The 22,431-nt window shown below is 45.3% G+C and overlaps 2 protein-coding genes across 5 annotated transcripts in view; one reads left to right on the top strand and one right to left on the bottom strand.

Annotated features, from left to right (window-relative positions):
* Positions 1 to 12,770, bottom strand: part of PARG (poly(ADP-ribose) glycohydrolase) — a 139,932-nt gene extending 127,162 nt beyond the window's left edge. For 3 of the 4 annotated variants that reach the window (XM_014578622.3, XM_006112396.4, XM_075934810.1), the window contains exons 1-3: positions 12,293 to 12,509; positions 8,507 to 8,573; positions 679 to 1,686 (exon numbers count right to left, since the gene is read on the bottom strand). In XM_014578622.3, the coding sequence (XP_014434108.2) occupies positions 679 to 1,686; positions 8,507 to 8,573; positions 12,293 to 12,509 (1,292 nt within the window). Of the gene's footprint in view, positions 1 to 678; positions 1,687 to 8,506; positions 8,574 to 12,292; positions 12,510 to 12,693 lie in introns of those variants that run through there. The other variant, XM_025189658.2, reaches the window with a different exon arrangement.
* Positions 12,700 to 22,431, top strand: part of TIMM23B (translocase of inner mitochondrial membrane 23 homolog B) — a 29,421-nt gene continuing 19,689 nt past the window's right edge. The window contains exons 1-4 of the mRNA XM_006112397.4: positions 12,700 to 12,994; positions 14,064 to 14,122; positions 16,277 to 16,370; positions 17,982 to 18,066. Of these exons, the coding sequence (XP_006112459.2) occupies positions 12,700 to 12,994; positions 14,064 to 14,122; positions 16,277 to 16,370; positions 17,982 to 18,066 (533 nt within the window). The remainder of the gene's footprint in view (positions 12,995 to 14,063; positions 14,123 to 16,276; positions 16,371 to 17,981; positions 18,067 to 22,431) is intronic.

A 22,431-nucleotide genomic window follows, 5' to 3' on the forward strand; every position in this document is an offset into this window, starting at 1 on the left:
TCAAAAAATAGATTATTAGTGTATTTACAAATTGGTCCACATGATCTTTTAAAAAGCTACTAAAAATTGTATTAGATTATGCCATAAAAAAGTAGGCCAAATAAATCCTTGCTATAACTGTACTGACTTCAATAGGAATTTAATTTGGTCCTATGATCATACTAATGTTTGAGGAAAAAAATTAACATTCAGAAGTCATTCCACAATTCACAGTACTAGTCTGCCAAGATATAGCACAAGAAAATATTTACCTCTTTATTTTAGAAGGACCCTGCTATTACAGTTACTAAACAACGGGTAATAAAGCAATTCTTTGTCAAAGCTGTCCTATGCCATTGTTTGTTTCCATGTATTAAAAGACAATTATTCTATCCAATTTCTTTTACAAGATACACTGAGAAGTACTTCATATTACTCTGGCATTTGAAGGTCAGTATTAATTCCTGACATTAATATTTATTTGGTGGTACAGAAATGGCACAAAACAAGCAGTTATTTTGTAACCTTGAAAAAAAGTTATATAAATAAACACTTAACTCATCTGCTGTTTTTAAAGAATGGTTTCTCCACTTTTATGTAGCATTTGGGAAAATGCTTACAAGACAAACATTTATTGTGCTATTACTGAAGACAAATATATTTAAGAGGGAAAGAAGGAAGAGGACAAATGAAGTTTACCTTTTTTCTTCTGTTCTGGGTATCCTCATGAAATGGGAAGTAATTTTAGAGTCCTTTTTCCCACACTGTTTTGCACTTTTGCAATCTGATGAAAGAGCAGGAAAGATCTCAGATGACTTTGTATATAATTCATCCTCTTTCACAGAGTCATCTGTCCCCTCAAAATGGAGGTTATATCGAGCACCTTCACAACATTTGGAGGAAAATGGTGATCCTCTCATCTCCAGTTCAGCATTCCCCAGCTGAAACCTGGAAGATTTGCTTGCAGCTTTTGATGTGTCAACATCCTCTTGCTCATCAAAACATTGAATTGTTTCTTCATCAGCCTCTGTGCCCTGGCAGATATATTTGGAATTATCCACATCCATTGGTGACTCAGGTTCACTTTCTTTCTCAAAAGCATGTGACTCTCCTGAATTACTTTGATATTTATTCAGTTTTCCTGGACCTCCAATATCAGATATACAGGCATCACCACAAGCATCTGAAAGTGGGCTTTCTGGAACTATATCCACCACATCCTGTTCACTAGTCACGCCAACTACAGGACTGCAGCTCTTTAGCTGTTGTGGATTACATGAAGTCACTTTTTCTTCTGTTTCATTGTCTTTTGATGTAGATTTTGTATTTACCATCTTCACAGACCTGCCTGATGATAATTTCCTGTGAGCCCAAATCTCACTATTTTGTTCACTACCTCTGTGAACCTGCTTGCCAGTTTTGTGCATTTGATCAGTGTTGGCATTTTTAAATTGATCTCCAGTACGGATCCCTTTAACAGGCTCTGTGGCTGATGGATGATCTCTCCGTGGTCCCTCTGCTTCCCGTTTACACAGGCTGCCACTCTGAGGCAGATTTACATGGTTTGTATTCGTTTCCACAGATATTCTTGGATAGCTTTGTGGACAAATACTCTCTAGCTTTTTAACATCATGTTCACACAAGTTATCCTTTTTAACAGAAGTCATCTTGAGATCTGCCCCCGTATTATTAGTTTTATTCTGCAAACTGTGGAAGAAAAATTTAAAAAGCTAGGTTTAACTGATTCTTGCCAAATAAAATTCTTGTTTGTAGATTTAAAGGCTAGAGGGACTACTACAATGACGTAAAACAGGTCATCGAATTTCACCCCAACAACACCAGCAGTATTATATCAAGCAGCTTATATCAAGCCCAGTAACCTTCTATTTGTTGTGTTTTAAGTATAGGCAAACCAAAGTACATCTTTTAGAAAGATAACATGTCTCCCTTTAAAGGCTACAAGTGAGATAAATTAGTTACTTCTCTCAGTCATCTGTTCCGCTGGTTGATGACACTCTCAGGTAAAATGTCATATCTTATTTTTAATTAAATGTTTCTGCCTTCGCTTTCTAGCCACTGAATCTTGTTACGCCTTTTCTGCCATCTTAAAGACCCTTCTAAATGAGATTTCTTTTCCCTCAGTATAGGTAATTTAAGGCCATGATTATCACAAACAAGGTTTAGAAATGAGCTAATCTAAATACACTATTATTTAACTAGTTCAATTTAAGCCATGTTTCCCAGACTTCAAATAGTTTTTGTAGCTTTTCTCTGAACACTCAGCAATTTTTCTACATATACGTGTGGACACTAGAACCGGACATAAAAATCCAATTGCTATCTCACCAATTTCTAGACCCATGTGTAGATACAAAATTTGTATCCGTATCCACAAAAATAACATGTGGATAACCACCACTAAAAAGTGGATATCCACAAATTTGTAGGGTACTAAATACAAAATTTGTATCCGCAACAATGAGCTGTTGATATTCAAATATATGGATACAGATACCCACAGATCTGCAGGGCTCTACCCATTTTATATATATCCTATTCAACATATATCCAGTTTATACATTTATGTACGATTCTTGATACAGTGGTCTGAACCACTCTGAAGTTTAATGAAAAGTGATATTTATTAAATCTGTTATTATTTTACAGTTGAAAGTTCTTCAGGTAAATTCTAGACTAAATGTTACACTAAACGTGTACAAAGGTATGATCTACTGGTTAAGTAACAGGCCTGTAAATCAAAACATCTAGTTTATCAACATGCACCCAGGCAGCTTTGCGAAAGTCAATTCACTTTTGTGTGTCTACATCTGCTCATCTGTAAACCTCTATAAAATATAAAACAGCCCCCTCAATAAGTGAAAACATTCTGCTATTCTTAGAGCAAGTGTGGGCAACAATTTTTGATGGCGGGCCCACTTCAAAAATGTAGTAAGTGGTCAAAGGCCACACGCACTGTTCGATGACATTAATAGAGAAGGTACAGGGTCTGGGAAGGAGGTTAGGTACAGAAAGGCACTCAGGGTAGGTGACTGGGGTGCAGGAGGGAGTGTGGGGTCGGAGAAGGGGTAGCAGTATGGGTACAAGAGAGGATTCTGACCTGGAGGAAGGGTGTACAAGGGGGATGCAGGGTCTCAAAGTGGATTGTGAACTGGTGCAGGAGGGGGTGCAGTGATTTGGGTTGTGACCTAGGGTAGGGGATTGGGATGCCAGGTCTGGGAGAGGGAATAGGTGAAGGAGCAGTGTACAGAGGGTTTGGGTTACATGAGACAGGGCTGCAGGAGAGGGGAGAAAGGAACTGAGGACTGGAAGGAGGGAAGGGCTGGGGTGCCAGAGGCAAGATATGGCCAGGAGGCACTTACCTAGGCAGCTCCTGGCCAGCAGCCCAGCAGATCCCTCAGGCAGGCTCCCTACTTACCACACCCCCGAATGCTGCTCGAAGTGGCCAGCTGCAGGGTCCATGTGCTGCTCTGAGCGGGGGGTGAGGCGGGGTTGTAATTTGTGTGCTGCCTACCCTCAAACAGACAGCTCCCACTGGCTGGTTTCCAAACTGTGAGACTGTGCTGGGGACAGGGCAGCACACAAAGCCTTTCCCCACCATTCCCTGGCTTGTGGCAGTGCTCAAGCCTTGCAGCCTGCTGCTTTGAGCAGTATGTGGGAGCAGGGCAGGCCTGGAGCCTTCCCAAAGCTCCCGCTGGGCAATGGACCCAATCCAGAGTCTTGGCAGGCTGGATCCAGCTCGCAAGCCATATTTTGCTAGCTCCTATCTTAAAGGATACTATGGATGAATAAACTGATTACTTGTTGTGTACTACGAACTGAAAAATGCAAATTTATAGGATAAATGGGCTACTACTCAATACCTGACACTGAAAGCACAGAAACTACAAGAACACTAGCTATAACTAAAATAAGAAAATAGTTTGGTGGCTTTCACCTTACAATATTTACATTCATCTCCATTAATCAATATACTTAGATCAGTTTCTCTACTCATTGATATTTCTGATATTAGAGTTTACTTCTCAAAAAATGGTAATTTAAAATATCTTAAAATGACACTGTCAACTTTTTTTAAAAAAAAGACCTATCTAATTTTTAATATACTATTGCTGTAAGTAACACCTGTGCTGACTATAGCTAAAAGAGACTAGTGGGGAAAAAACGCTTACTCACATTTTATAATTGTTGATCTTTGAGTTGTGTTGTTCATATCTATTCTAATTAAGTGTGTGCAACATTTTGGCAAATTTTATTCCAGCGCCTACCCCATCGGGTCCACTATGGAGCCCCCTGGAGTGGAGCCATTGCGGTGCTCTACTTATGATGATGCTGACCCATCTGCCCCTCGGTTCCTTTTAGCCATCTACTCAGACGGAGGATGAGGGATGGGTATGGAAAGAGTCGGTCCTGGGAATGATTTTGTTCAATATCTTCATTAATGATCTGGATAGTGGGATGGATTGCACCCTCAGTGGATGACACTAAGCTGGGGGGAGAGGCAGATACTAGGGATGTGAAGGTTAACTGGTGGGACTCCAGCAGCTCCTGTGGACACTGGAGCAGCCCCTGCCTCTGGGGTGCCCTGGTCCACCACAGATAGCAGCTACTCCAACCCTGTGGGGGAGCCCACCATCGGCTTGCCACACTGGAGACAGCACCAAGCTTGGCTTAAGGTAAGCTGACTCCAGCTATGTATTTTGCATAGCTGGAGATGCGTACCATAAGCTGACTTTCCAGTTCTAAGGTAGTCCTGGCTTTAAATAAACAGAAAGAGAGCTCAATACACTAAGGACACTGGGGCAAGTGGGCCACAGTTTCAACAAGCATCACCGGCGGTAAGAAGGAACTGAGGAGCAGTCAACTTGGCACGGTCGTATATAGTTTTGCACTAGCGCCACTGCAGGTGACTCCACAGGATACCCAACAGGTAGGCACTAGGATGGGGGTGGGCAAAAGGGCCTCCGCAGGCCGAATCCAACCCATGGAGGCCCTACCGCTCCCCCGCCCCCAGGCCAATAGGGCCTGAGGGCAGGGGGAAGCACAAAGTTTCCTCTGCCCTGACAGGAACATGCAGTGCTCAGAAGCACCACATGCTCCTGGCAGGGCAGAAGGAGACTTCATGGCGCTCCCCTGCCTCCAGGCCAATCAGACCTTGGGTTGGGGGGAGTGTGTGAAGTTTCCTCCACCCTGCAAGGAGCGCACAGGGCTTAGAAGCGCTCCTGACAGGGCAAGGGAAGATTTTGCACACTCCCCCACCCCCAAGCCCTGATTGGCCTGAGAGCAGAAGGGGGCAAGCACAAAGTCTCCTCCCACCACCAGGGGCCTGGGCACCTAGGGGGAACCTCTGGGGGAGGGGCGGCATAAAGTTCACATGCTCCTGCACCCCAAGACGCATCATGGTCTGTGGGTGGGGAAGCAGGGAAGTATACTGGCCTCATCCCTTCCACTTGATGCCATGCCCTTTCCAATGTGGCCTGGAGACACTTCAAGAATTTCAAATGTGGCCCCTGGCAAAAAGTTATTGACCACCCCTGCACTAGGGTAAAACCTTCTGACAGCCATGCACGTGGCACACACACTAGGGATGTAATAGTATAGTCGATTAACCAATAAGCAAAAGCTTATAGGTTAATTCTATAGACTACACCCATTTCCCTCTCCCAGCTTGCCAGGAAATATTTTTAGCAGGCTGGCCAGCAGCCTGGCTCAGTCCTGGCTTGTGATAGGTTCAGGACCTATCCCCGCTGTGGCTCTGCATTTAATGTGTGTTAGGAGCTGGGTGAGCAGGCAGCACGGCTCAGACCTGGCTCATGCTATGTCCAGGACTTACCATTGCGGCTCTGCATTTAAAGTGTATTAGGAGCTAGGTGGGCAGGCAGGCCGACTCAGTTCCAGCTTGCACCAGATTCAGGACTTCAGACCGCCCCCAGACAGGGACTGCTGCCACCCCACACTGCTGCCTCTTTATCAGAGGCAGCAGCAAAGGGCAACAGGCAGCTGGCCCATGACAGGAGCTGTTTTTTAAACTGGCTTCCTTCGCGGACCAGCTCCAGCCTGCCAGACTGCACTGCTGCCTCTGATACAGAAGCTGCAGCGCGGAGTGGCAGGGGGCTCCTCAGGAGTGGAGGCAGACCACACTGGCTGCCAGTCCTGCCCCCTGGGACTGTAGAATAGTCAACTAACCAATAAGAATTCCTGAGGTTATACAACTATTCAATTAACTGATATTTAACATCCCTACCATACACCTCTACAGCCTCTCTCTGAGTTACAAACGAGTTATGGACCAAACATTTGGCCGTAACTCGATCTGTTCGTAACTCAGACCCCACTGAGTTACACGCAACCACGCTGTTTGTAAGTGCGGGTTGTGTTCGTAACTCGGGGACCGCCTTTACGACCGCTCCATGGGAGCTTTGGTCGTAAGTGTGAACGGTCATAACTCGACCGTTCGCAACTTGGGGAGTGGCTGTAATTGGAATTGATATGAGCAAGCATTCGAAAAAAAAACTTTTTGGTTTTGTACATGTGAAAGCAAATGTCACAGGTTTTACTGCAGAGAACGTCAGAACCCCATTCTGCAAGCTACTCCATGTGGGTACAGAATTCTACCTGCGTAGAACTGCTTGCAGAAACTCAATTTTCCCTCTTTGTGCAAGCCTTTACAATAGCAGGAGTCAGAACACAGGGATGAAGGGGAGGAGGTGACATCTGATTAAAAGACATAAAAATTGGGGGGGGTCTATGGAGTAGGCATATGTACCATTCACAACTTTCACATTTTTTAAGTTTCAAGTTCACCATGTCCCTTTAAAGACCTTACGTAAGAGCCACAGCTAGAAAGGGAATTTGTAATAGACTCTCATTCCATCCTTAAATCACCTTTTTGTGTCACGTATTTCACTACATATGGTGCAAGAAATTACACAGCCATCTGAGGCCCTGTAATATCCATGCATAAAGAGCACCACTTAATCAGTCACTTGAACAGAATTTCCTTGATTTTGTTGGTTATTTTATCACCATGACTGTCACAATTATTTTATAACTGTGAAAGATAAATCTATTGACATAATGATCAGAATGGAAAAGTTACTACTTTCTGTTGAGAAGATATTGCCGGATATTACTTTATACCAGACACCACATAAATTAAACCTACATGGGTTCAGTTATGTATTGGGTAGTATTGTTAATAGCTTGTATCAGCAGAAGGATGAAGATGGCACATCAAGTTTACCTTTATTTGACACTACTGTAACAGCGATACTGTTACACCAACTTATGAATGCAAGATTGACCATTAATACTCAGCAAAGAGAACATGCTTCAAATGAAGGGTGGACAATAATTTTTGATGAGTGGATCCATTCCCAGATTTTAGTAAGTGGTCAAGGGCCGCACTTTTCAATGAGGAGCTGTGGGTTCTGGGAAGGAGATTAGGTGCAAAAAGGAGCTTAGAGTTGGGGACTGGGGTCTGAATGGGAGATTGGGTGAAGGGATATGACAGATCTGAGGCAAGGGACTAGATTCAGGGTCCTGGAGGAGGAGGTATGCGCGCAGGAGAGGAGTTTGGCCTGGGATAGGAGTATTGGAGGGGGTACAGGTCTGGAAGGGATTTATCACCTGGGGCAGGAGGGAAGGTGGGTACAGAGGGTTTGGGTGATGACGTGAAGCCAGGATTTGGGGTTCAAGGTCAGGGATACAGTATAGATGCAGGAGAAGATTCTGGCCAGGGGGGAGTGGGTACAGAGTCTGGGAGGGAGGTGTGACCTGGGGGAGGGGAGGTGCAGCAGGTTTGGGTGGTGACCTAGAACAGGAAGGGCTGGTGACCTGCAGCAGGTCATTAGGGTGCAGTAGGGGTTGGAGTGCCAAAGTCAGGCTCAGGCCATTAGGTACTTACTGAGGCATCTCACGGTCAATAGCCCAGCAGGACCCTTAGGCAAGCTCCCTGCCTGCTGCAGCCCAAGCAGCTGGCTTCTCACTCCATTTCCGGCCAATGGGGGCTGAGAGATTGTGTTGGGGGCAGAGACAGCATGTGAAACCTGCCCGCTGGAGGTGGCACACAGAGGCAAATAGGCACTGTGGTGCTGTTCTCTGCCTGAGGGTCCAGTGGGGCGGGCAGGAGGCCGGATTCAAAGGCTTGGTGGGCCAGATCTTGCCTGTCCCTGCTCCAAAGTAAACCCAGGTGGGAACAGATACAACTCAGTCACAATCAAAGGAGATGCGACCACCTTACATCAGAACTGAATATGATCCTACAAACTGTGGGTACAGCAAAAATATTTTCTGAAAACAAGATTACCTCCAGATCTTTGACTTATTAATATTACACCAAAATGAAAACAGAAACATCTCTCAAATAGTCCTATTTCTATTCCAAAATAAAATGATTGCATAAGCAAGCAACAATAAACCTTTGGACTAAAATCCACTGTAGAGATAATTACATTAATTGTTCCATTTAAAAAAAAAATCTTTCAGGTAGTTTATAATACACTTTTACCTCTTTAAGTCTGTAGTCTTGGGTCCTTTATTCTCCATCCAAGATGTAATTGTCCTTTGTTTGTAAACTGAAAAACCATAGCACAAATATTACAACACACATTGCAATATTGCCAAAAATATGACATTTACATTTTATATTAGCCACATGTAAAATATCTAAATTAAGTTTTCATTACTATAATTGTGTCAGATATTATCCTGACTAATGAGGTAATATTATATCACATGTAGATTTAACATCTCCAATAAACTCTTATAGTCCTTGTCAACTTCAAGCTTGCTTTTTGGATATCATCACAGGTTTCTTCCCCTTCCTCTCCACCACAGGATAATAATCTGCACAGCATAGCTAGTGCATTGGCTACTGAGTAATCGGCTGGACCTAATGGAATGGGTTGGAAAATTACCATACCAATTCTGCTGCTCTTGATGTATTCACTTCTCAAACCTGAAAATTAGATTCTTCTTTTTATCTTTAGCTATTGGTATCAACATACTCCTTTAGTAAGCGGAAAAGGCTTACTGTGGTCTTTACATGGCAAAATGAAGATAGTCAATCTTGCTTTTCTAACTGCTGCCACTGCTCCAAATAAAACTGTATTATTGATCAGTGGCTAGGTGGGGGCTACACTTGAAATTACAATAGCATAGCTGTTGGTCAAGGGTGGGGAAAAAAACCCATATAGCTTTGGCCTAGAAAATTATATAGTAGCTATAGAGAGAGAGGAATTTCTAATAACATAACTAACAGTGCTAAGGGAGGCCTAGGCAACCAGGAAATCCTTTTTAGTCAGTGCAAGCTGCTTCTACTATATGGGGCTGTGCTGACACAGTCTACATTCTGCACATATATCCGCAAATAGTGAACAAAACCAGACTCATTCTAGCAATTGAACTTGCAGAGTGCATATGGAAGGGGGAGAAGGTAAGGAGGGGTGGAACAAAATCCTCAACAACCTCACTAAGCAGAACTTTCCTTACTCTTCATTCAATTGTAGTATCATAACAGACCATACGTAGTACCTGGCCGATAAAGCCAATTTGTGCACAGTGTGTAATGAAACATGGGCCTTGTAAAAATTAAGGTATTAAAATTGACCAAGAGAAGATTTAATTTATGCACCACTACAACCACCAACTCCTATTACTGCAATGGCTTCCCATTTAGGAGTCGTCCTCCTCCTTCATGAACAACTCTGAATGACTGCTTGGGCTGCTACTCATTGGTTTAATACAGGAAGTCCCCAATTTACAAAGAGGCTGTGTTCCAAAAGTTTCTAAGTCGGTTGTTTGGAACTCAGAATGCATTTTCCCATAAAGCAGTTAGTTTCCTAGGCTAGCCCATAAAATCCTATTTACCCCATAATGTAGCTGAAATACTGGGAGTTTTTTACTTAACTTTTAACATGTCTTTCCTCAAGTACCACATTAATTAGAGGATGAGGACATAGGTGGAGCTTCTGAAGGGGACTTGTGGGCATACCTCTGACCACTCCCCTGTGGGATCAGTACTAGGTTCTCTTGCTATTCCCATTCCATGCCCCCTGTGGGTTGCGCTCAGCCTCTGCTCACTAGGAGGGTAGTGTGGATTGGAGGACTCCAGAGAAGGGGTAGCTGGAGAGAAACAGTGGTTTCCCCTTCAAAGCACTGCTCCACACAGCCAAGAGACCACTCCTTGCTCCTCTGGAGCCCTCTGGCCAGCACTTATGCTGCTTGCCACCACTTGTGCTTGCCTGCTTCTCTGAGACCAAGGCTGCGCTGTCCTTACCCACAGGCAGGATATGCAGCCATTTAGGGCATCTGAAAATTTGAGGCACCACTGGGTCTTAAAGTCTGTTTATCACACCTATTAGCAGAACACTGAACCTGTGAAAGAGCTATTCGAGTGGTAATGAAGCCATTTAACAAACATTTGCCAACTCCAGGTATTTAACTGTCCATTTCTTAATTTATTATGTTAGTCTACTCTACAGGAGGTTAGTTTAAAAATTGCTATAAAAATATTTCATTAGTGTGCTGCTGAAGATTATAAACCCACATCTCTAAAAAATGTGTCATCCTCCCCCCACTTCAGAGCTGCCATTGGGCATAGGGACACCAGTTTAATAGTACTGCGTAGGACCCCATAAATCCTAAGGACATCCCTGTCTGAGACCGCAGATGACCTTTGTTTGTAGGTGGGGATATTAGTAAGTCCAATGTTTGTAACTGCAGTAGTGGCAGTAACATAAAACTGACACAATTCTTGTTGGTTTCAAAGCTGCCTAAAAAGGACCTAAATTGCAGAAAGTGATGGAAGTCTTGTTAATTCCATGCAGTTGCTACAGCTTGGCAAGTTTTGAGCAAAAGCAGAGGCTCACAAACATCTTCAGACTGAGGAAATCAACACTGTATCAATTTACATTCAGTAAACACTTGGGAAGTACTCATTAACATAAGGAACTTTTTTTTTTTTTAAATAAATATTTTGCAAAAGTTGACAGGAATGAATGGAGACACCAGGCGGACATGAGACTTATATCTAGGTTAAGTTACATCCATTAGGGATGTCAAATCTCTTTTAATTGGTTGACCAGTTAAACTAAAAGGGATAGGCAGGGGGTGGGGCACACTAACTAGTTGGAGCGCCCTTGTCAACAGCAGGCCTAGTCTGAGCCCGCCACAGATAATAGCTGCTCTGGCTAGGCCTGCGGTCCACTGTGGACAGAGGCTGCCCCCCCCTCCTATATTTAAAATGTAGAGGGAGTGAGGACTGAACCGGGCAAGGCTCTCACTACATTTAAAATGCAGAGCCACATCAGGAGTAGGTCCCGGACCTGGCACAAACCAGGACTGAGTGCTTCTTCCATTATCGACTAATTGTGTAGTTGATAAAAATTCTATTGACTACACAATTAGCAAATTACCCACCTCTTACCATCTTTACTGAGAGTTGTGCATCCAATCAAATCACTGCTACAGTTCAATCAGCACACCCCACAAATTCCAGGGAAGTGAACACTGTTAGCAAAATGACCCCATCCCAAGAGAATCTTATTTATGACAATTTTGCAATGCACTGAGATGAAGAAGGGCCACTCATGCAGCCCAGTCACTATCCTAGGTCACCAATCACTGGGCTACATATTTTACACACCACTTGGACTGTAGCAATACAATGAGTTTGTATAGAAAAATGAAAGAGGAACATCACATGGTATGATGCATAGCTACAACAGGCATGAACAGAAATGGATACTGCAGCTTTCAGGAGTCCCTTTTCCTTCCCTCAGGCAAACTGACCACCTCATACTTGACATTTTAAAATCTTTAAGTCTGACAGTCATTACTTCCTGTAACTCCAATGGATGAACATGAGAAACTTTCGACTACTGAATCGGGTACATCCTTTTGAATTTAACTTAAGCATTTCTCTCCGCTACAGTCATCATGCAGCGAGGCAGCACTTGAAAGATCTGAAAAGTAGCCAGTGTTCTAGCTATGTGAAGGGATGCTCTCCATATACAGCTGACAGAACTTAGGCTACAGTGTAAAAAGCATTAGCGGGTTATCTCCCTGGAAAAGTGGGGGAATTAACTGTCTGTGCAGGCAAGATAGAGAAGAGCTCAGAGGAGTGGGCGAAGGCGCCATGTGGCCCATTTAAAGTACACGAAAGCGAACAAAACAATCCGGAGCTGAGCAACACCCGTGTGCTCGTGCGCTGTGGCAGGGGCGGGTGCCGTAGGGCGGGAGAGGAAAAGGCTCCCCCGCCACGCACCAGGCGAGGGAGGCGGGTGGCACCAACCTTTGTTCCCCACCGTGACTGCCAAGCTCCGGCTGCTCCCGCCGCTCCTGGGCCCTGGCTCCCGGGGGGGCGGGGAAGGAGGCGGCGACGGTGGCGGCCCCTTTCTGCCCGAGGAAAGCGGCTGCTCCTCCTCCGAGCCGCGGCCGCCGCTGCGAGGGGCGGGGGGTCCCACCCGGACTCTCTTCCTGGGGGTGTCACACTCAGCCCCTGCGCTCATGCTTAGGAGACCCCCCACGCACCCCCACAGCCGCGGGGCTGGGCTCAGCAGGGAGGCGAGGCAAGGCCCCGTCCCTGCCGCATCCTCCGCGGCTCGCCCGCACCTGAGCCTCGCGGGGGGGGGGCAGCGACCCAGGCAGGGCTGGACTCAGGCCAACGTGGGGGCAGGGGCTGCAGCCACACACCTCAAAATGTCTCCCCCGCTCCCCATAGCAACAGCGGCACCGCCCCCCCTCGGGCCGGAAAGCAGCTTGGCTCGGGGCGTCGTAAAGCGGAAGAGGGGGCGCGAAAGTTGCGGTGCTGAGGAGCCGCTTTACGGCCGCGGGGCGGGTGCTCGCTGTCGGCTGGCTCGGTCCCGGCAGGCCCTGTCCCAGCGGCGCATGGAGGGCGGCGGCAACTCGAGGGGCTCCGGCCTCGGCGGCCTGTTCGGGGCGGGGGGAGTCGGGGGCCCGGGCTACTCCCACGCGGACCTGGCCGGGGTGCCGTGTGAGTATCCGCCGCGCCCGCCTCCTGCCCTTCCCGCCGCGGGGTTCCCGTGCGCCCCGCCCAGGGCCCTGTCGGGGGCGCAGGCCCAGGTCAGAGCCGCGGCAGGGGGCGCTCCCCCCTCGAGCCCTGGCGAGTGTCATGGCAGGGGAGCCCGGGGTCGGCCCCGAGCGTGGCGGGGGTCCCGTCCTCCGGAGCCGAGCCTTGTGCGGTCGCGACGAGCCGGTGCCCGGGTAGGCGGGTGAAGATGCGACGTGTCTGTCGCCAGCCAGAGCGCTGATTCAGGGCGCGAGGCCCAGGGTAAAGGTCCCGCGGGGCTGCTCTGGCTCTTAGTGTTTCCACTTGCCGTAGCTTGGGGCCCGCGTGTTGGCCAGGATTTATTCAGACCGGCTGCTGTTAGCACAGAAACATGAGTGTTCACATCCTCGCTGTGAGTACTGCTGAGCAGAGAAGGGGGCCTTGCTGCTTAGTCAGAAAAACTTCCGTTTGAGCCGATGCGTGCTAGGCTTCATATATAGTTGGATGGATTTGAGAGTTAATGGTACTTGACAGGTACTATGGTCATAGGGAGTCTAAAGTTTGATTGGGGGGAAGAAATGAGTATCCTCTTATTGAGGCCTGCCTGTAGCCTGAAATAAGTATAAAAGCATTTTGTAACTCTGGAACCTCAGTATAATTCATAGAACTTTTAGAACTCTCAGTTCATAGATGACAGTAATCTAACTTTGTAGGTCAACTTATCCCATTTCACAGATGGGGAAATGGCAGTAGAAGTTAAGTGACTTTTTAAGGTCACACAGTGTCAGTGGCCTAGTAGAGAATGGATCCCAGGTTTCCCAACAACCAATCTCTTCATCATACTATTTGTCTCCGCTCTGACTTGAAATATCTTATTGCTTAGAAATGTTTATGTAATGGAAGTTATCTTGACAGTTTTTTAATAAGCTATATAATTTTAAAATTTCTCAAAATTCTCACTACCTTCTTTCCATAACCCCTTCTGACTCAATGTTTGGAGATATTGCTCATGCTGATTTCAGTAATAAAGTGTTCTTTTTCTTTCATCTTTCAGTAACTGGAATGAGCCCTTTGTCTCCTTATTTAAATGTGGATCCCAGATATTTAATACCGGTAAGAAGCATGTTTGTCTTGATTTTTTTTTTAACTCAGTTATCTCAAATGTGCATTGTCTCCCTTGTGCAAAACTGCTTTTCCTAAAGTACGGAAGTCTGATTTCTCTCTCATATTAGCAGTAACAAATTGAAGTAATTTGGAAACTTGAAGTTTGTATAGATTATTAGGGGATGAGGGCTTTGGGGTGTACTGCAGTGTTTGGATTGCAAGAATGGGCTCCAGGCTGGGCTAAAGGGTTTGGAGTGCAGGAGTGGGCTCAGAGCAGAAGATTGGGGTGTGGGGCACTTACCTGGGACAGCTCCTGTTTGGTAGTAGTGGGGAAACAGGTGGGTCCATGCTGTTCTGCGCTCACCTGCAGGCACTGTTGCCCACAGCTCCCTTTGGCCATGATTCCTAGACAATGGGAGCTGCAGGGGTGGAGCCTCCAGGTGTGAGCAGCAGAGGGATAGAGCTTCCTGGCATTTGCAGCAATGCAGCTCCAGCCAGGAGAGTGGGGAGGAACAGCAGCACATAGAGCTGACTCCTGCTACCAGCCCCTCAAGCCCCTTTTTCAATCTGGCCTTACTGGAGCTGAAGAAGCACACGTCCCTCCTGGCCGTGGCAGCTCCGTGCTGGCGGAGAGGCGCACTCTTCTGGCCACAGCAGAGAGTTCCATACATGGCAACCCTGGGCCCCTGTGTGGGGCTTAAGCAGCTATATATCCATGCACCGCAGAGGAAAACTTGCCAGTGACTTGTCCATGACTTACAACAGAAATAACCTTGATTGAATCCTGGGGAGGAGATGGAACTGAGGAGCCCTGGAAAACTAGCAGCTGTTCTGGCTGCCCAGGATCCGCTGCCAGGAGACACCAAGCTGCAGCTGCTTCCACTGGCCCAGGAACTGTTTCTTAAGCAATTTGCAGGGTCAGCTGCATCTGCTGCTGCTTGCACAGTCCCTGGGGCTTTTAAGCCAGCTCCCCCCAGCACCAGCTCCTGCTTTTGCAGCCTCTGATATAGAGACAGCAAGGGGGTGATGGGGAAATGTGTAGTCATTAAGATTAATCAATAAGCTTTAGGGATGTAATAGTGTAGTTGATTGATTAATGCATGCTATAGACTACATGCATTTCTTCCCCTGAGCCAGTAAGTTTTTTAGCAAGCTGGCCAGCAGCCTGGATGAGTCCTGGCTTGCGCCAAGTCCAAGACCTACCCCTGCTGCAGCTCTGCATCCAAAATGTATTAGGATCTGGGCAACCTGGCTTGCGCTGGGTCTGGTCTGGAACCTACCCCTGCTGTGGCTCTGCATTTAGAGTGTTTCAGCAGCACAGGGCGACAGGTAGCAGTGCGGAGTGTCAGGGGGCTCCTCGGGAGTGGGACAGAGTATGTGGTAGTGTATGTGTGACAGTGACTGTGTGTGTTGCACAGAGATAGTGTGGCATGGACTGGGTGTGTGTGACAGTGACACAGTGTGTATGCTGGCTGTTTCTGGGTTAGTGTCTGAGAAGCCACACTCTTTCTCTAAGGCAGAGAAAGCTGGTCTGCTCTGTTGTTTCTCCCCCTTCCCCGCTCTGCAGAAGTGGTGGTGGTGGTGGTGGCGGGGCTGGGTGGGGGGTGGAGAGAGAGAATGAATAGTGCACTGCCTCTTAAGAGAGGCTCTGAGTCACTTACCATCCATGCTTCAGATTGGAACAGCTCTGTGTCTCTCTCTGACCTCTGCTCTGCAGAAATGGGGTACAGAGGAAAGAGGACACCCTGACTTCAGCAGTCCCCTCTTCCCTCCACCCCTTGGCCTTTGCTGTGCACAGCCAGCAGGAGAATCCTGGGATGGAGCAAGGGGGCGGAGGGGCAGCTGGACGCACATAGCTGGCTGTAAGTACGCACCTCTGCTAATCAGCAGGGCGAGCTGGAGAGAAATCCTTGGTGGGCCGGATCCAGCCCCGAGGCTTGTTTTTACCCACCTCTGCTGTAACATTATGAGAGGTATAGAAAATTAGAGTATTACTGATTTGATTTTTTTTCCTCTCTGAGGTGTTCAGCAACACTTAGGTGAAAGTGTTCTGATTTTATTTAAACCTTAGTATGGTTAAGTCAGATAAAATTTGAGATGTCTGAAATCATGCCTCCTTGGAAAGTACAAATGTACAAAACACTTTAAAAATTTCTGTTTCAGGATACAGATGAGTTTATCTTACCTACAGGAGCTAACAAAACTCGGGGCAGATTTGAGTTGGCCTTTTTTACCATAGGAGGATGTTGTATGACAGGTATGTGGTGGTATTATTAATATGAGACTGTTACTGTATTACATTCCAAGTACATGAGACTCTCAATCAAACAGAAGAGATGTTGTTCTATAGTATTTCCCTGCAGGATGTATGTTACTCCTGAGGGAATTCTGCACCAAAAAATTACAGATTCTATGTACAATATTTTAAAAGTCTGCATTTGATTCTTAAAATAATCACACCTGAATTCAGTTATTTTGGCAATTTATTAAACTACAGTACCATGGATGGAGAATGGGGTTGGAGAGCTTTGGAGGAAATCCCCAAACCTCTTCTCTCTGATAGTAACATAGCTACTGTTGATCCTTTATTTCTAGTTATAAGTCAAGAGATACATGCAGCCATATGCTTAGTGTTACATCATAGACAAAAGCAAGCATGGGCTGGGGCCTCAAGCTCTCAATTTTATATTGACTGCTGATCATCTCCAGAAAGCAAACAGTTCATTGATCACATTTTGATAGGATGTTCTTTCAGTCCAAAAATTAGAGTTCTAAATCACTAAAGTACCATAAGCATTTATAAGCCCTTTACAATAATACTCCTGTACAGCACACTGGCCATATAAAGAAGCCTTAAAGTTTGTACACCTGTTTCATATTCATGGGGAATTCACTAAGACAAAAGGCTACAATTAACTAAGCAGGCAAGCAGCTGCATTCTGCTCTGCCGGAGTGAACAGAGCCTGCCCCATACCTTCCTCCTCAGAAACACTCCAAAGCCTTACCCTTCCTCTAGAGACATAAAATCCTATTTAATTAGTTAACCAGGTAAAAGTTAAGTTTTAAGTGGTTAACTCATTAAATGTGGGAAGTCTGGGGGACTTTTCCAGCTCACTGGGCTGGAATGGCCCCTAAGTCACAGGGAAGGTGCTCAGTTCCGGCTTGTGCTGGGTCTCGGACCATTCTCACTGCAGCTCTGCAGTTGAAATGTAGTAGGAGCCAGCCTGCCTCTTACTACATTTAAATTGCAGATCTGCAGCAGGGATAGTTCCTGACCGTGCACAAGCTGGGACTGAGCTGGGCTTGCTCAGTCCCGGCTTGCGCCGGGTCCAACATCCCCTGTCTGCGTGGGGTCCCAGCAGAGAGTTGAGACCCCTGTGGATAGGGGCTGCTGCTGAAGCAGCCTCTGCCTGCAGCCAGGGGCCTCTTTGTGGCAGTAGCCTATGCTGTGGCTGCTGAAGCAGCAGTCTCCCCTACCCCGAGGGAGCAGGTGGCTCCGCAGAGACAGTGTTGGGGGGGAACCAGATTTTAAGCTGGCTTCCCTTGCCTCCCCTGCTCCCCCCAGTGCTGGCTCCTGCCTCTCCTCCCCCGCCTCCACCCTCTGCCTCTGATAGAGCACTGGTACAAAGGCAGCAAGGTGAAGGGAGAAATGTGAGGAGTCATCTTGACTGATGGATAAGCCTATGTTTCAGTCGACCACTCGCATTCCTAGTATGTATTTATATTATGCAATAGCTACCTAATTCTTGTCTGTAGACTTGCAAGATGAGGAATAAATGTATCTATTTACTTCATTCTTTATAACACGGGTGGGGAACCTAGGGACTGGATGACTTATAAAGTAACTGCTAATATTATAATTCACTAGGGGCTGCATTCGGTGCACTGAACGGCCTGCGTCTGGGATTGAAAGAGACGCAAAGCATGACCTGGTCCAAACCTAGGAATGTACAGTAAGTATATAAATAGTACACATATGTGGGTATTTCTCACCATCATTATTAAAATGGCTACAAGCCATGAATTTCATCGGTGACACTTCACCCTTCTCAAGGGGCTATGAAAAGAGAATAAATGAAGCACTAATGATCTTACTGAAAATCCACCATGCATCAAGACTAGTTTTCTACAGATTGAAGTACTCCTAGAGGAATTACAAGTTGTCTAGAGACTTTTTTGTTTTTCTTGTCAGTACTCCCAGGCTTTGTAGGATCAAGAAAAGATAGACTTAGGCTGTGTCTAGACTACAGAGACAGTTGGCATTGCCCTCTTGTGTAAACAACTTACATTAATGGAGTTTTTCTGCTGGTGTAAGAAAACTGCCACTCCAAATAATGAACAGAGATAGGCTGGTCCCACACTACCTTCCACATCCTAATGACTTAGTAAACCAACCAAACAATGGAGGTGCTAATTGTTCTTTTAACCTCTTGTAACTACTTGAACAATCTATTCACTGGGTTTTTTTTCCCATCTCTTCCGGTTCCCCTCCCCTTCCCCCCTTCCCTTATTTATTCTTGGATCTGGACTTTTAATACTTCAGTCATCTGAGGAAGTGGGTTGTACCCACGAAAGCTCATGATACTATCTACATGTTTTGTAAGTTTTTAAGGTTCTTTAAGCTTTTCTAGTTACAGACTAACTCAGCTACCCCTCTGAAGATTCTAAATGATGTTAACTATGTACAACAACTCTTCACTTAATGTTATCCTAGTTAACATTGTTGCTTATCTATTAAAGTGTGTGTGCATTTAAAGTTGCACAACATGTCCTTATGTCATTTGGCTGCCTACCTTCTTCACTGCTTGCAGGATTCTCTGGAATCAGCCCATACTTGTGGGGGTTTGGAATGCTGGTGTGCTGGCACCATCTCATCAGCTCCCCTAAATTACCTGGAGATTGAGCAGCTGCAGTGCTGTTCCTAGGAGCCTCTGCTTGCTGTATGCAGTGGGGGAAAGAGTGCTGATGCCCCTTCTGCCACCAGTTGAGCCCCCCACTTTGTACCCCATCTCCACAAAGCAGGATATCACAGATACAGAGTCCTGAGTCTGAACTTCATGCTCTACTGTACTTAAAAGAGCAGTGTACTTGAAGTTGGGTCAGTGTCCTTAAAGGGGCAATGAGTATCTGTCTGCCTCTCTCTCAAACACACACACACACATAATTTGTGGGTATTTCTCATACACACAATGAATAGTCTAGTAGCACCTTAGAGACTAACAAAACATGTAGATGGGATCATGATCTTTCATGGACACTGTGCAGCTGTGTATGCACTGGCTGGAGGAGAGAGTGGTACGCTCCAGTGGGATAGGGTGGGTTTATCATCCTGTTCATTTTCGGCAGAGATGTGTTACAGGTAGCCACTGCCACTCCCTTCTGCCTTTCTCCATGCTATTTTGTAGAGTTAGAAGATAGAGCTATTTTGTACATTAATAACAACATGTTAACCCTTGAGGGCTCAGTCAAGTGCTAGTTCATCATTCAGTAGCAAGACATTCCCTGGGAAATATTCCTCCACTTCAGTCAAACTTTACCATTATCATTGTTGTGTATAGTATTAAACTGTTAGTTTAAAACTTGATATTTTATATGTATATACTGTCTTGTCTGCTGAAAACATTTCCCTGGAACCTCACCCTCCCTTTACGTGGGGAAATTGGATTCACATAATATTGTTTCACTTAAATGGGCATGTTTCACTTAAAGGGGCATGTTTCAGGAAAATAACTACAATGTTAAGCGAGGAGTTAATGGAGGCAAAAGTGCTCTTCAGTCAGAATAGCTACACCTACACTGGGATTTTTCTTGGCATGATTATATTTGTCAAGGATATGTCTTTTCTCATACTTCTGACAAGGCATTGCTGAAGTGGAGACCAAGCCTCAGAATAGAATCAGTCTCCCTGTCCGCACAGAAAACAAACATCTGATTTCCCTCTTCTCCCCCCCCCCCCCCCCCCCAGGATTTTTTTTCCATAGACTCCAAGGTCAGAAGGGACCACTATGATCATCCAGTCTGACCCCCTGCACAGTACAGGCCACAGAATCTCACTCACCCCCTCCTAGAATAATCCTCTTACCTATATCTTAGACATTGAAGCCTTCAAATAGTTTGAAGACCCCAAGATGCAGAGAATCCTCCAGCAGTGATCTGTACCCCATGCTACAGAGGAAGGCGAAAAACCTCCAGGGTCTCTGCCAATCTACCCTGGAGGAAAATTCCTTCCCGACCCCAAATATGGTGATCAGCTAAACCCTGAGCACGTGGGCAAGACTCACCAGCCAGACACCCAGAAAGTTCTCTATAGTAACTCCTATCATCCCTCTAATGACCTATTTTCCACTGATAATGAATGGTCAATTAGTTACCAAGATCATGTTATCTCATCAAACCATCCCCTTCATAAACCCATCTAGTTTAATCTTGAAACCAGATAGATCTTTTGTCCCCACTACTTCCCTTGGAAGGCCGTTCCAGAACTTCACTCCTCTTAATGGTTAGAAACCTTCGTCTAATCTCAAGTCTAAACTTCCTACTAGCCAGCTTATATCCATTTGTTCTTGTGTCCACACTGGTATTAAGCTTAAATAATTCCTCTCCCTCCCTGGTATTTATCCCTCTAATATATTTAAAGAGTTCAATCGTGTCCCCCCTCAGCCTTCTTTTGGTTAAGGTAAACAAGCCAAGCTCCTTAAGTCTCCTTTCATAAGACAGGTTTTCCATTCCTCGGATCATCCTAGTGGCCCTTCTTTGTACCTGTTCCAGTTTGAATTCATCCTTCTTAAATATGGGAGACCAGAACTGCACACAGTATTCCAAATGGGGCCTCACCAATGCCTTGTATAATGGCAATAACACCTCCTTATCTCTACTGGAAATACCTCGCCTAATATATCCTAAGACCGTATTAACCTTTTTCACGGCCATATCACAATGGCGGCTCATAGTCATCCTATAATCAACCAGGATTCCAAGGTCCTTGTCCTCCTCCGTTACTTCCAACTGATGTGTCCCCAGCTTATAACTAAAATTATTGTTATTAATCCCTAAATGCATAACCTTACACTTCTCACTATTAAATTTCATCCTATTGCTATCACTCCAATTTACAAGATCATCCAGATATTCCTGTATGATATCCCGATCCTTTTCTGAATTGGCAATAGCTCCCAACTTTGTGTCATCCACAAATTTTATCAGGACACTTCCACATTTGGTGCCAAGCTCAGCGATAAAAAGATTAAATAAAATTGGCCTCAAAACAGATCCCTGAGGAACTCCGCTAGTAACCTTCCTCCAACCTGATAGTTCACCTTTCAATATAACCCGCTGTAGTCTCCCCTTTAACCAGTTGCTTATCCACCTCTCAACTTTCATATTTTTCAAAGTGGGGGCAAACAGAAGTTCCACTGTTGCAAAGTCAAAGGTACAACATTTGTTGTGGGGTGTTGTTACTCCGGATATCCTTAACATCCCTCCAAGTCCCCAGGTTAAATTCCAAAAAAGGATGAGCTACTGTCTGACAAACAGGCTTCATATATTGCTCCTCCCACCTTTAAAGAATGCTTTTCTTGGGGAGATTCCTGTAACTGTATTGACATAAATATTGAAAAATGTCATTTTAAGATGGGTATAGTCACCTTTCTTGGAGGAATTAGTCATCTGGTGGAGGAAAATTAGCACTTGCTAGTAATTTTTGTGAATCATTTATCATGGTTGAACACTGTGCATTCTTCCATCTTTGCCAGTGTGTAAAGTGGGGGGAAAAAACCCAAATATTCAACAGTATACATCTAAAGTTACTTCCTTAATGTTTTAGGAAACTGTAAGTTTATCAAACCATTTTAAGATATCCTAATTTAAAGATTTGGGTGGAGATGCACTTCAGTGAGCAAATTGAGGCAAGAAAATTAACTATTTCCTTGGGACTGTCCTATGAATATTTTTGATCAAGTTGAGCCAGTAGATGGCAATAGACACACAGTCTCCAGCTAAGTTTGTTCTTTTCTGCAACACCAGTGAAATACATTGAAGGTCACCACCTTGAAATACTGTACGCAATCCACCCTTTCATATTCAGTTGCAAGGATAGACACTCATCACATGTCTCTTATCCGACAAAACAGTTTCATTTACATCTCCGTCAAATGACATTTTCTATTAGATAATCACTAAGGTTAAGATTCTGCATCAGGTACTTTTTAATAAGTTAGGGACAGGTCATGGCAATAAAAAAGAAGAGAGTTCACAGAAAACTGTTCCTGACTTTTACTAAAAGACGTAATGAGCTGATCTCTGGCAGTTGCTCTAGCCAC

Source organism: Pelodiscus sinensis, chromosome 8, assembly GCF_049634645.1.
Source record: "Pelodiscus sinensis isolate JC-2024 chromosome 8, ASM4963464v1, whole genome shotgun sequence".
Taxonomy (NCBI): Eukaryota; Metazoa; Chordata; order Testudines; family Trionychidae; genus Pelodiscus; species Pelodiscus sinensis.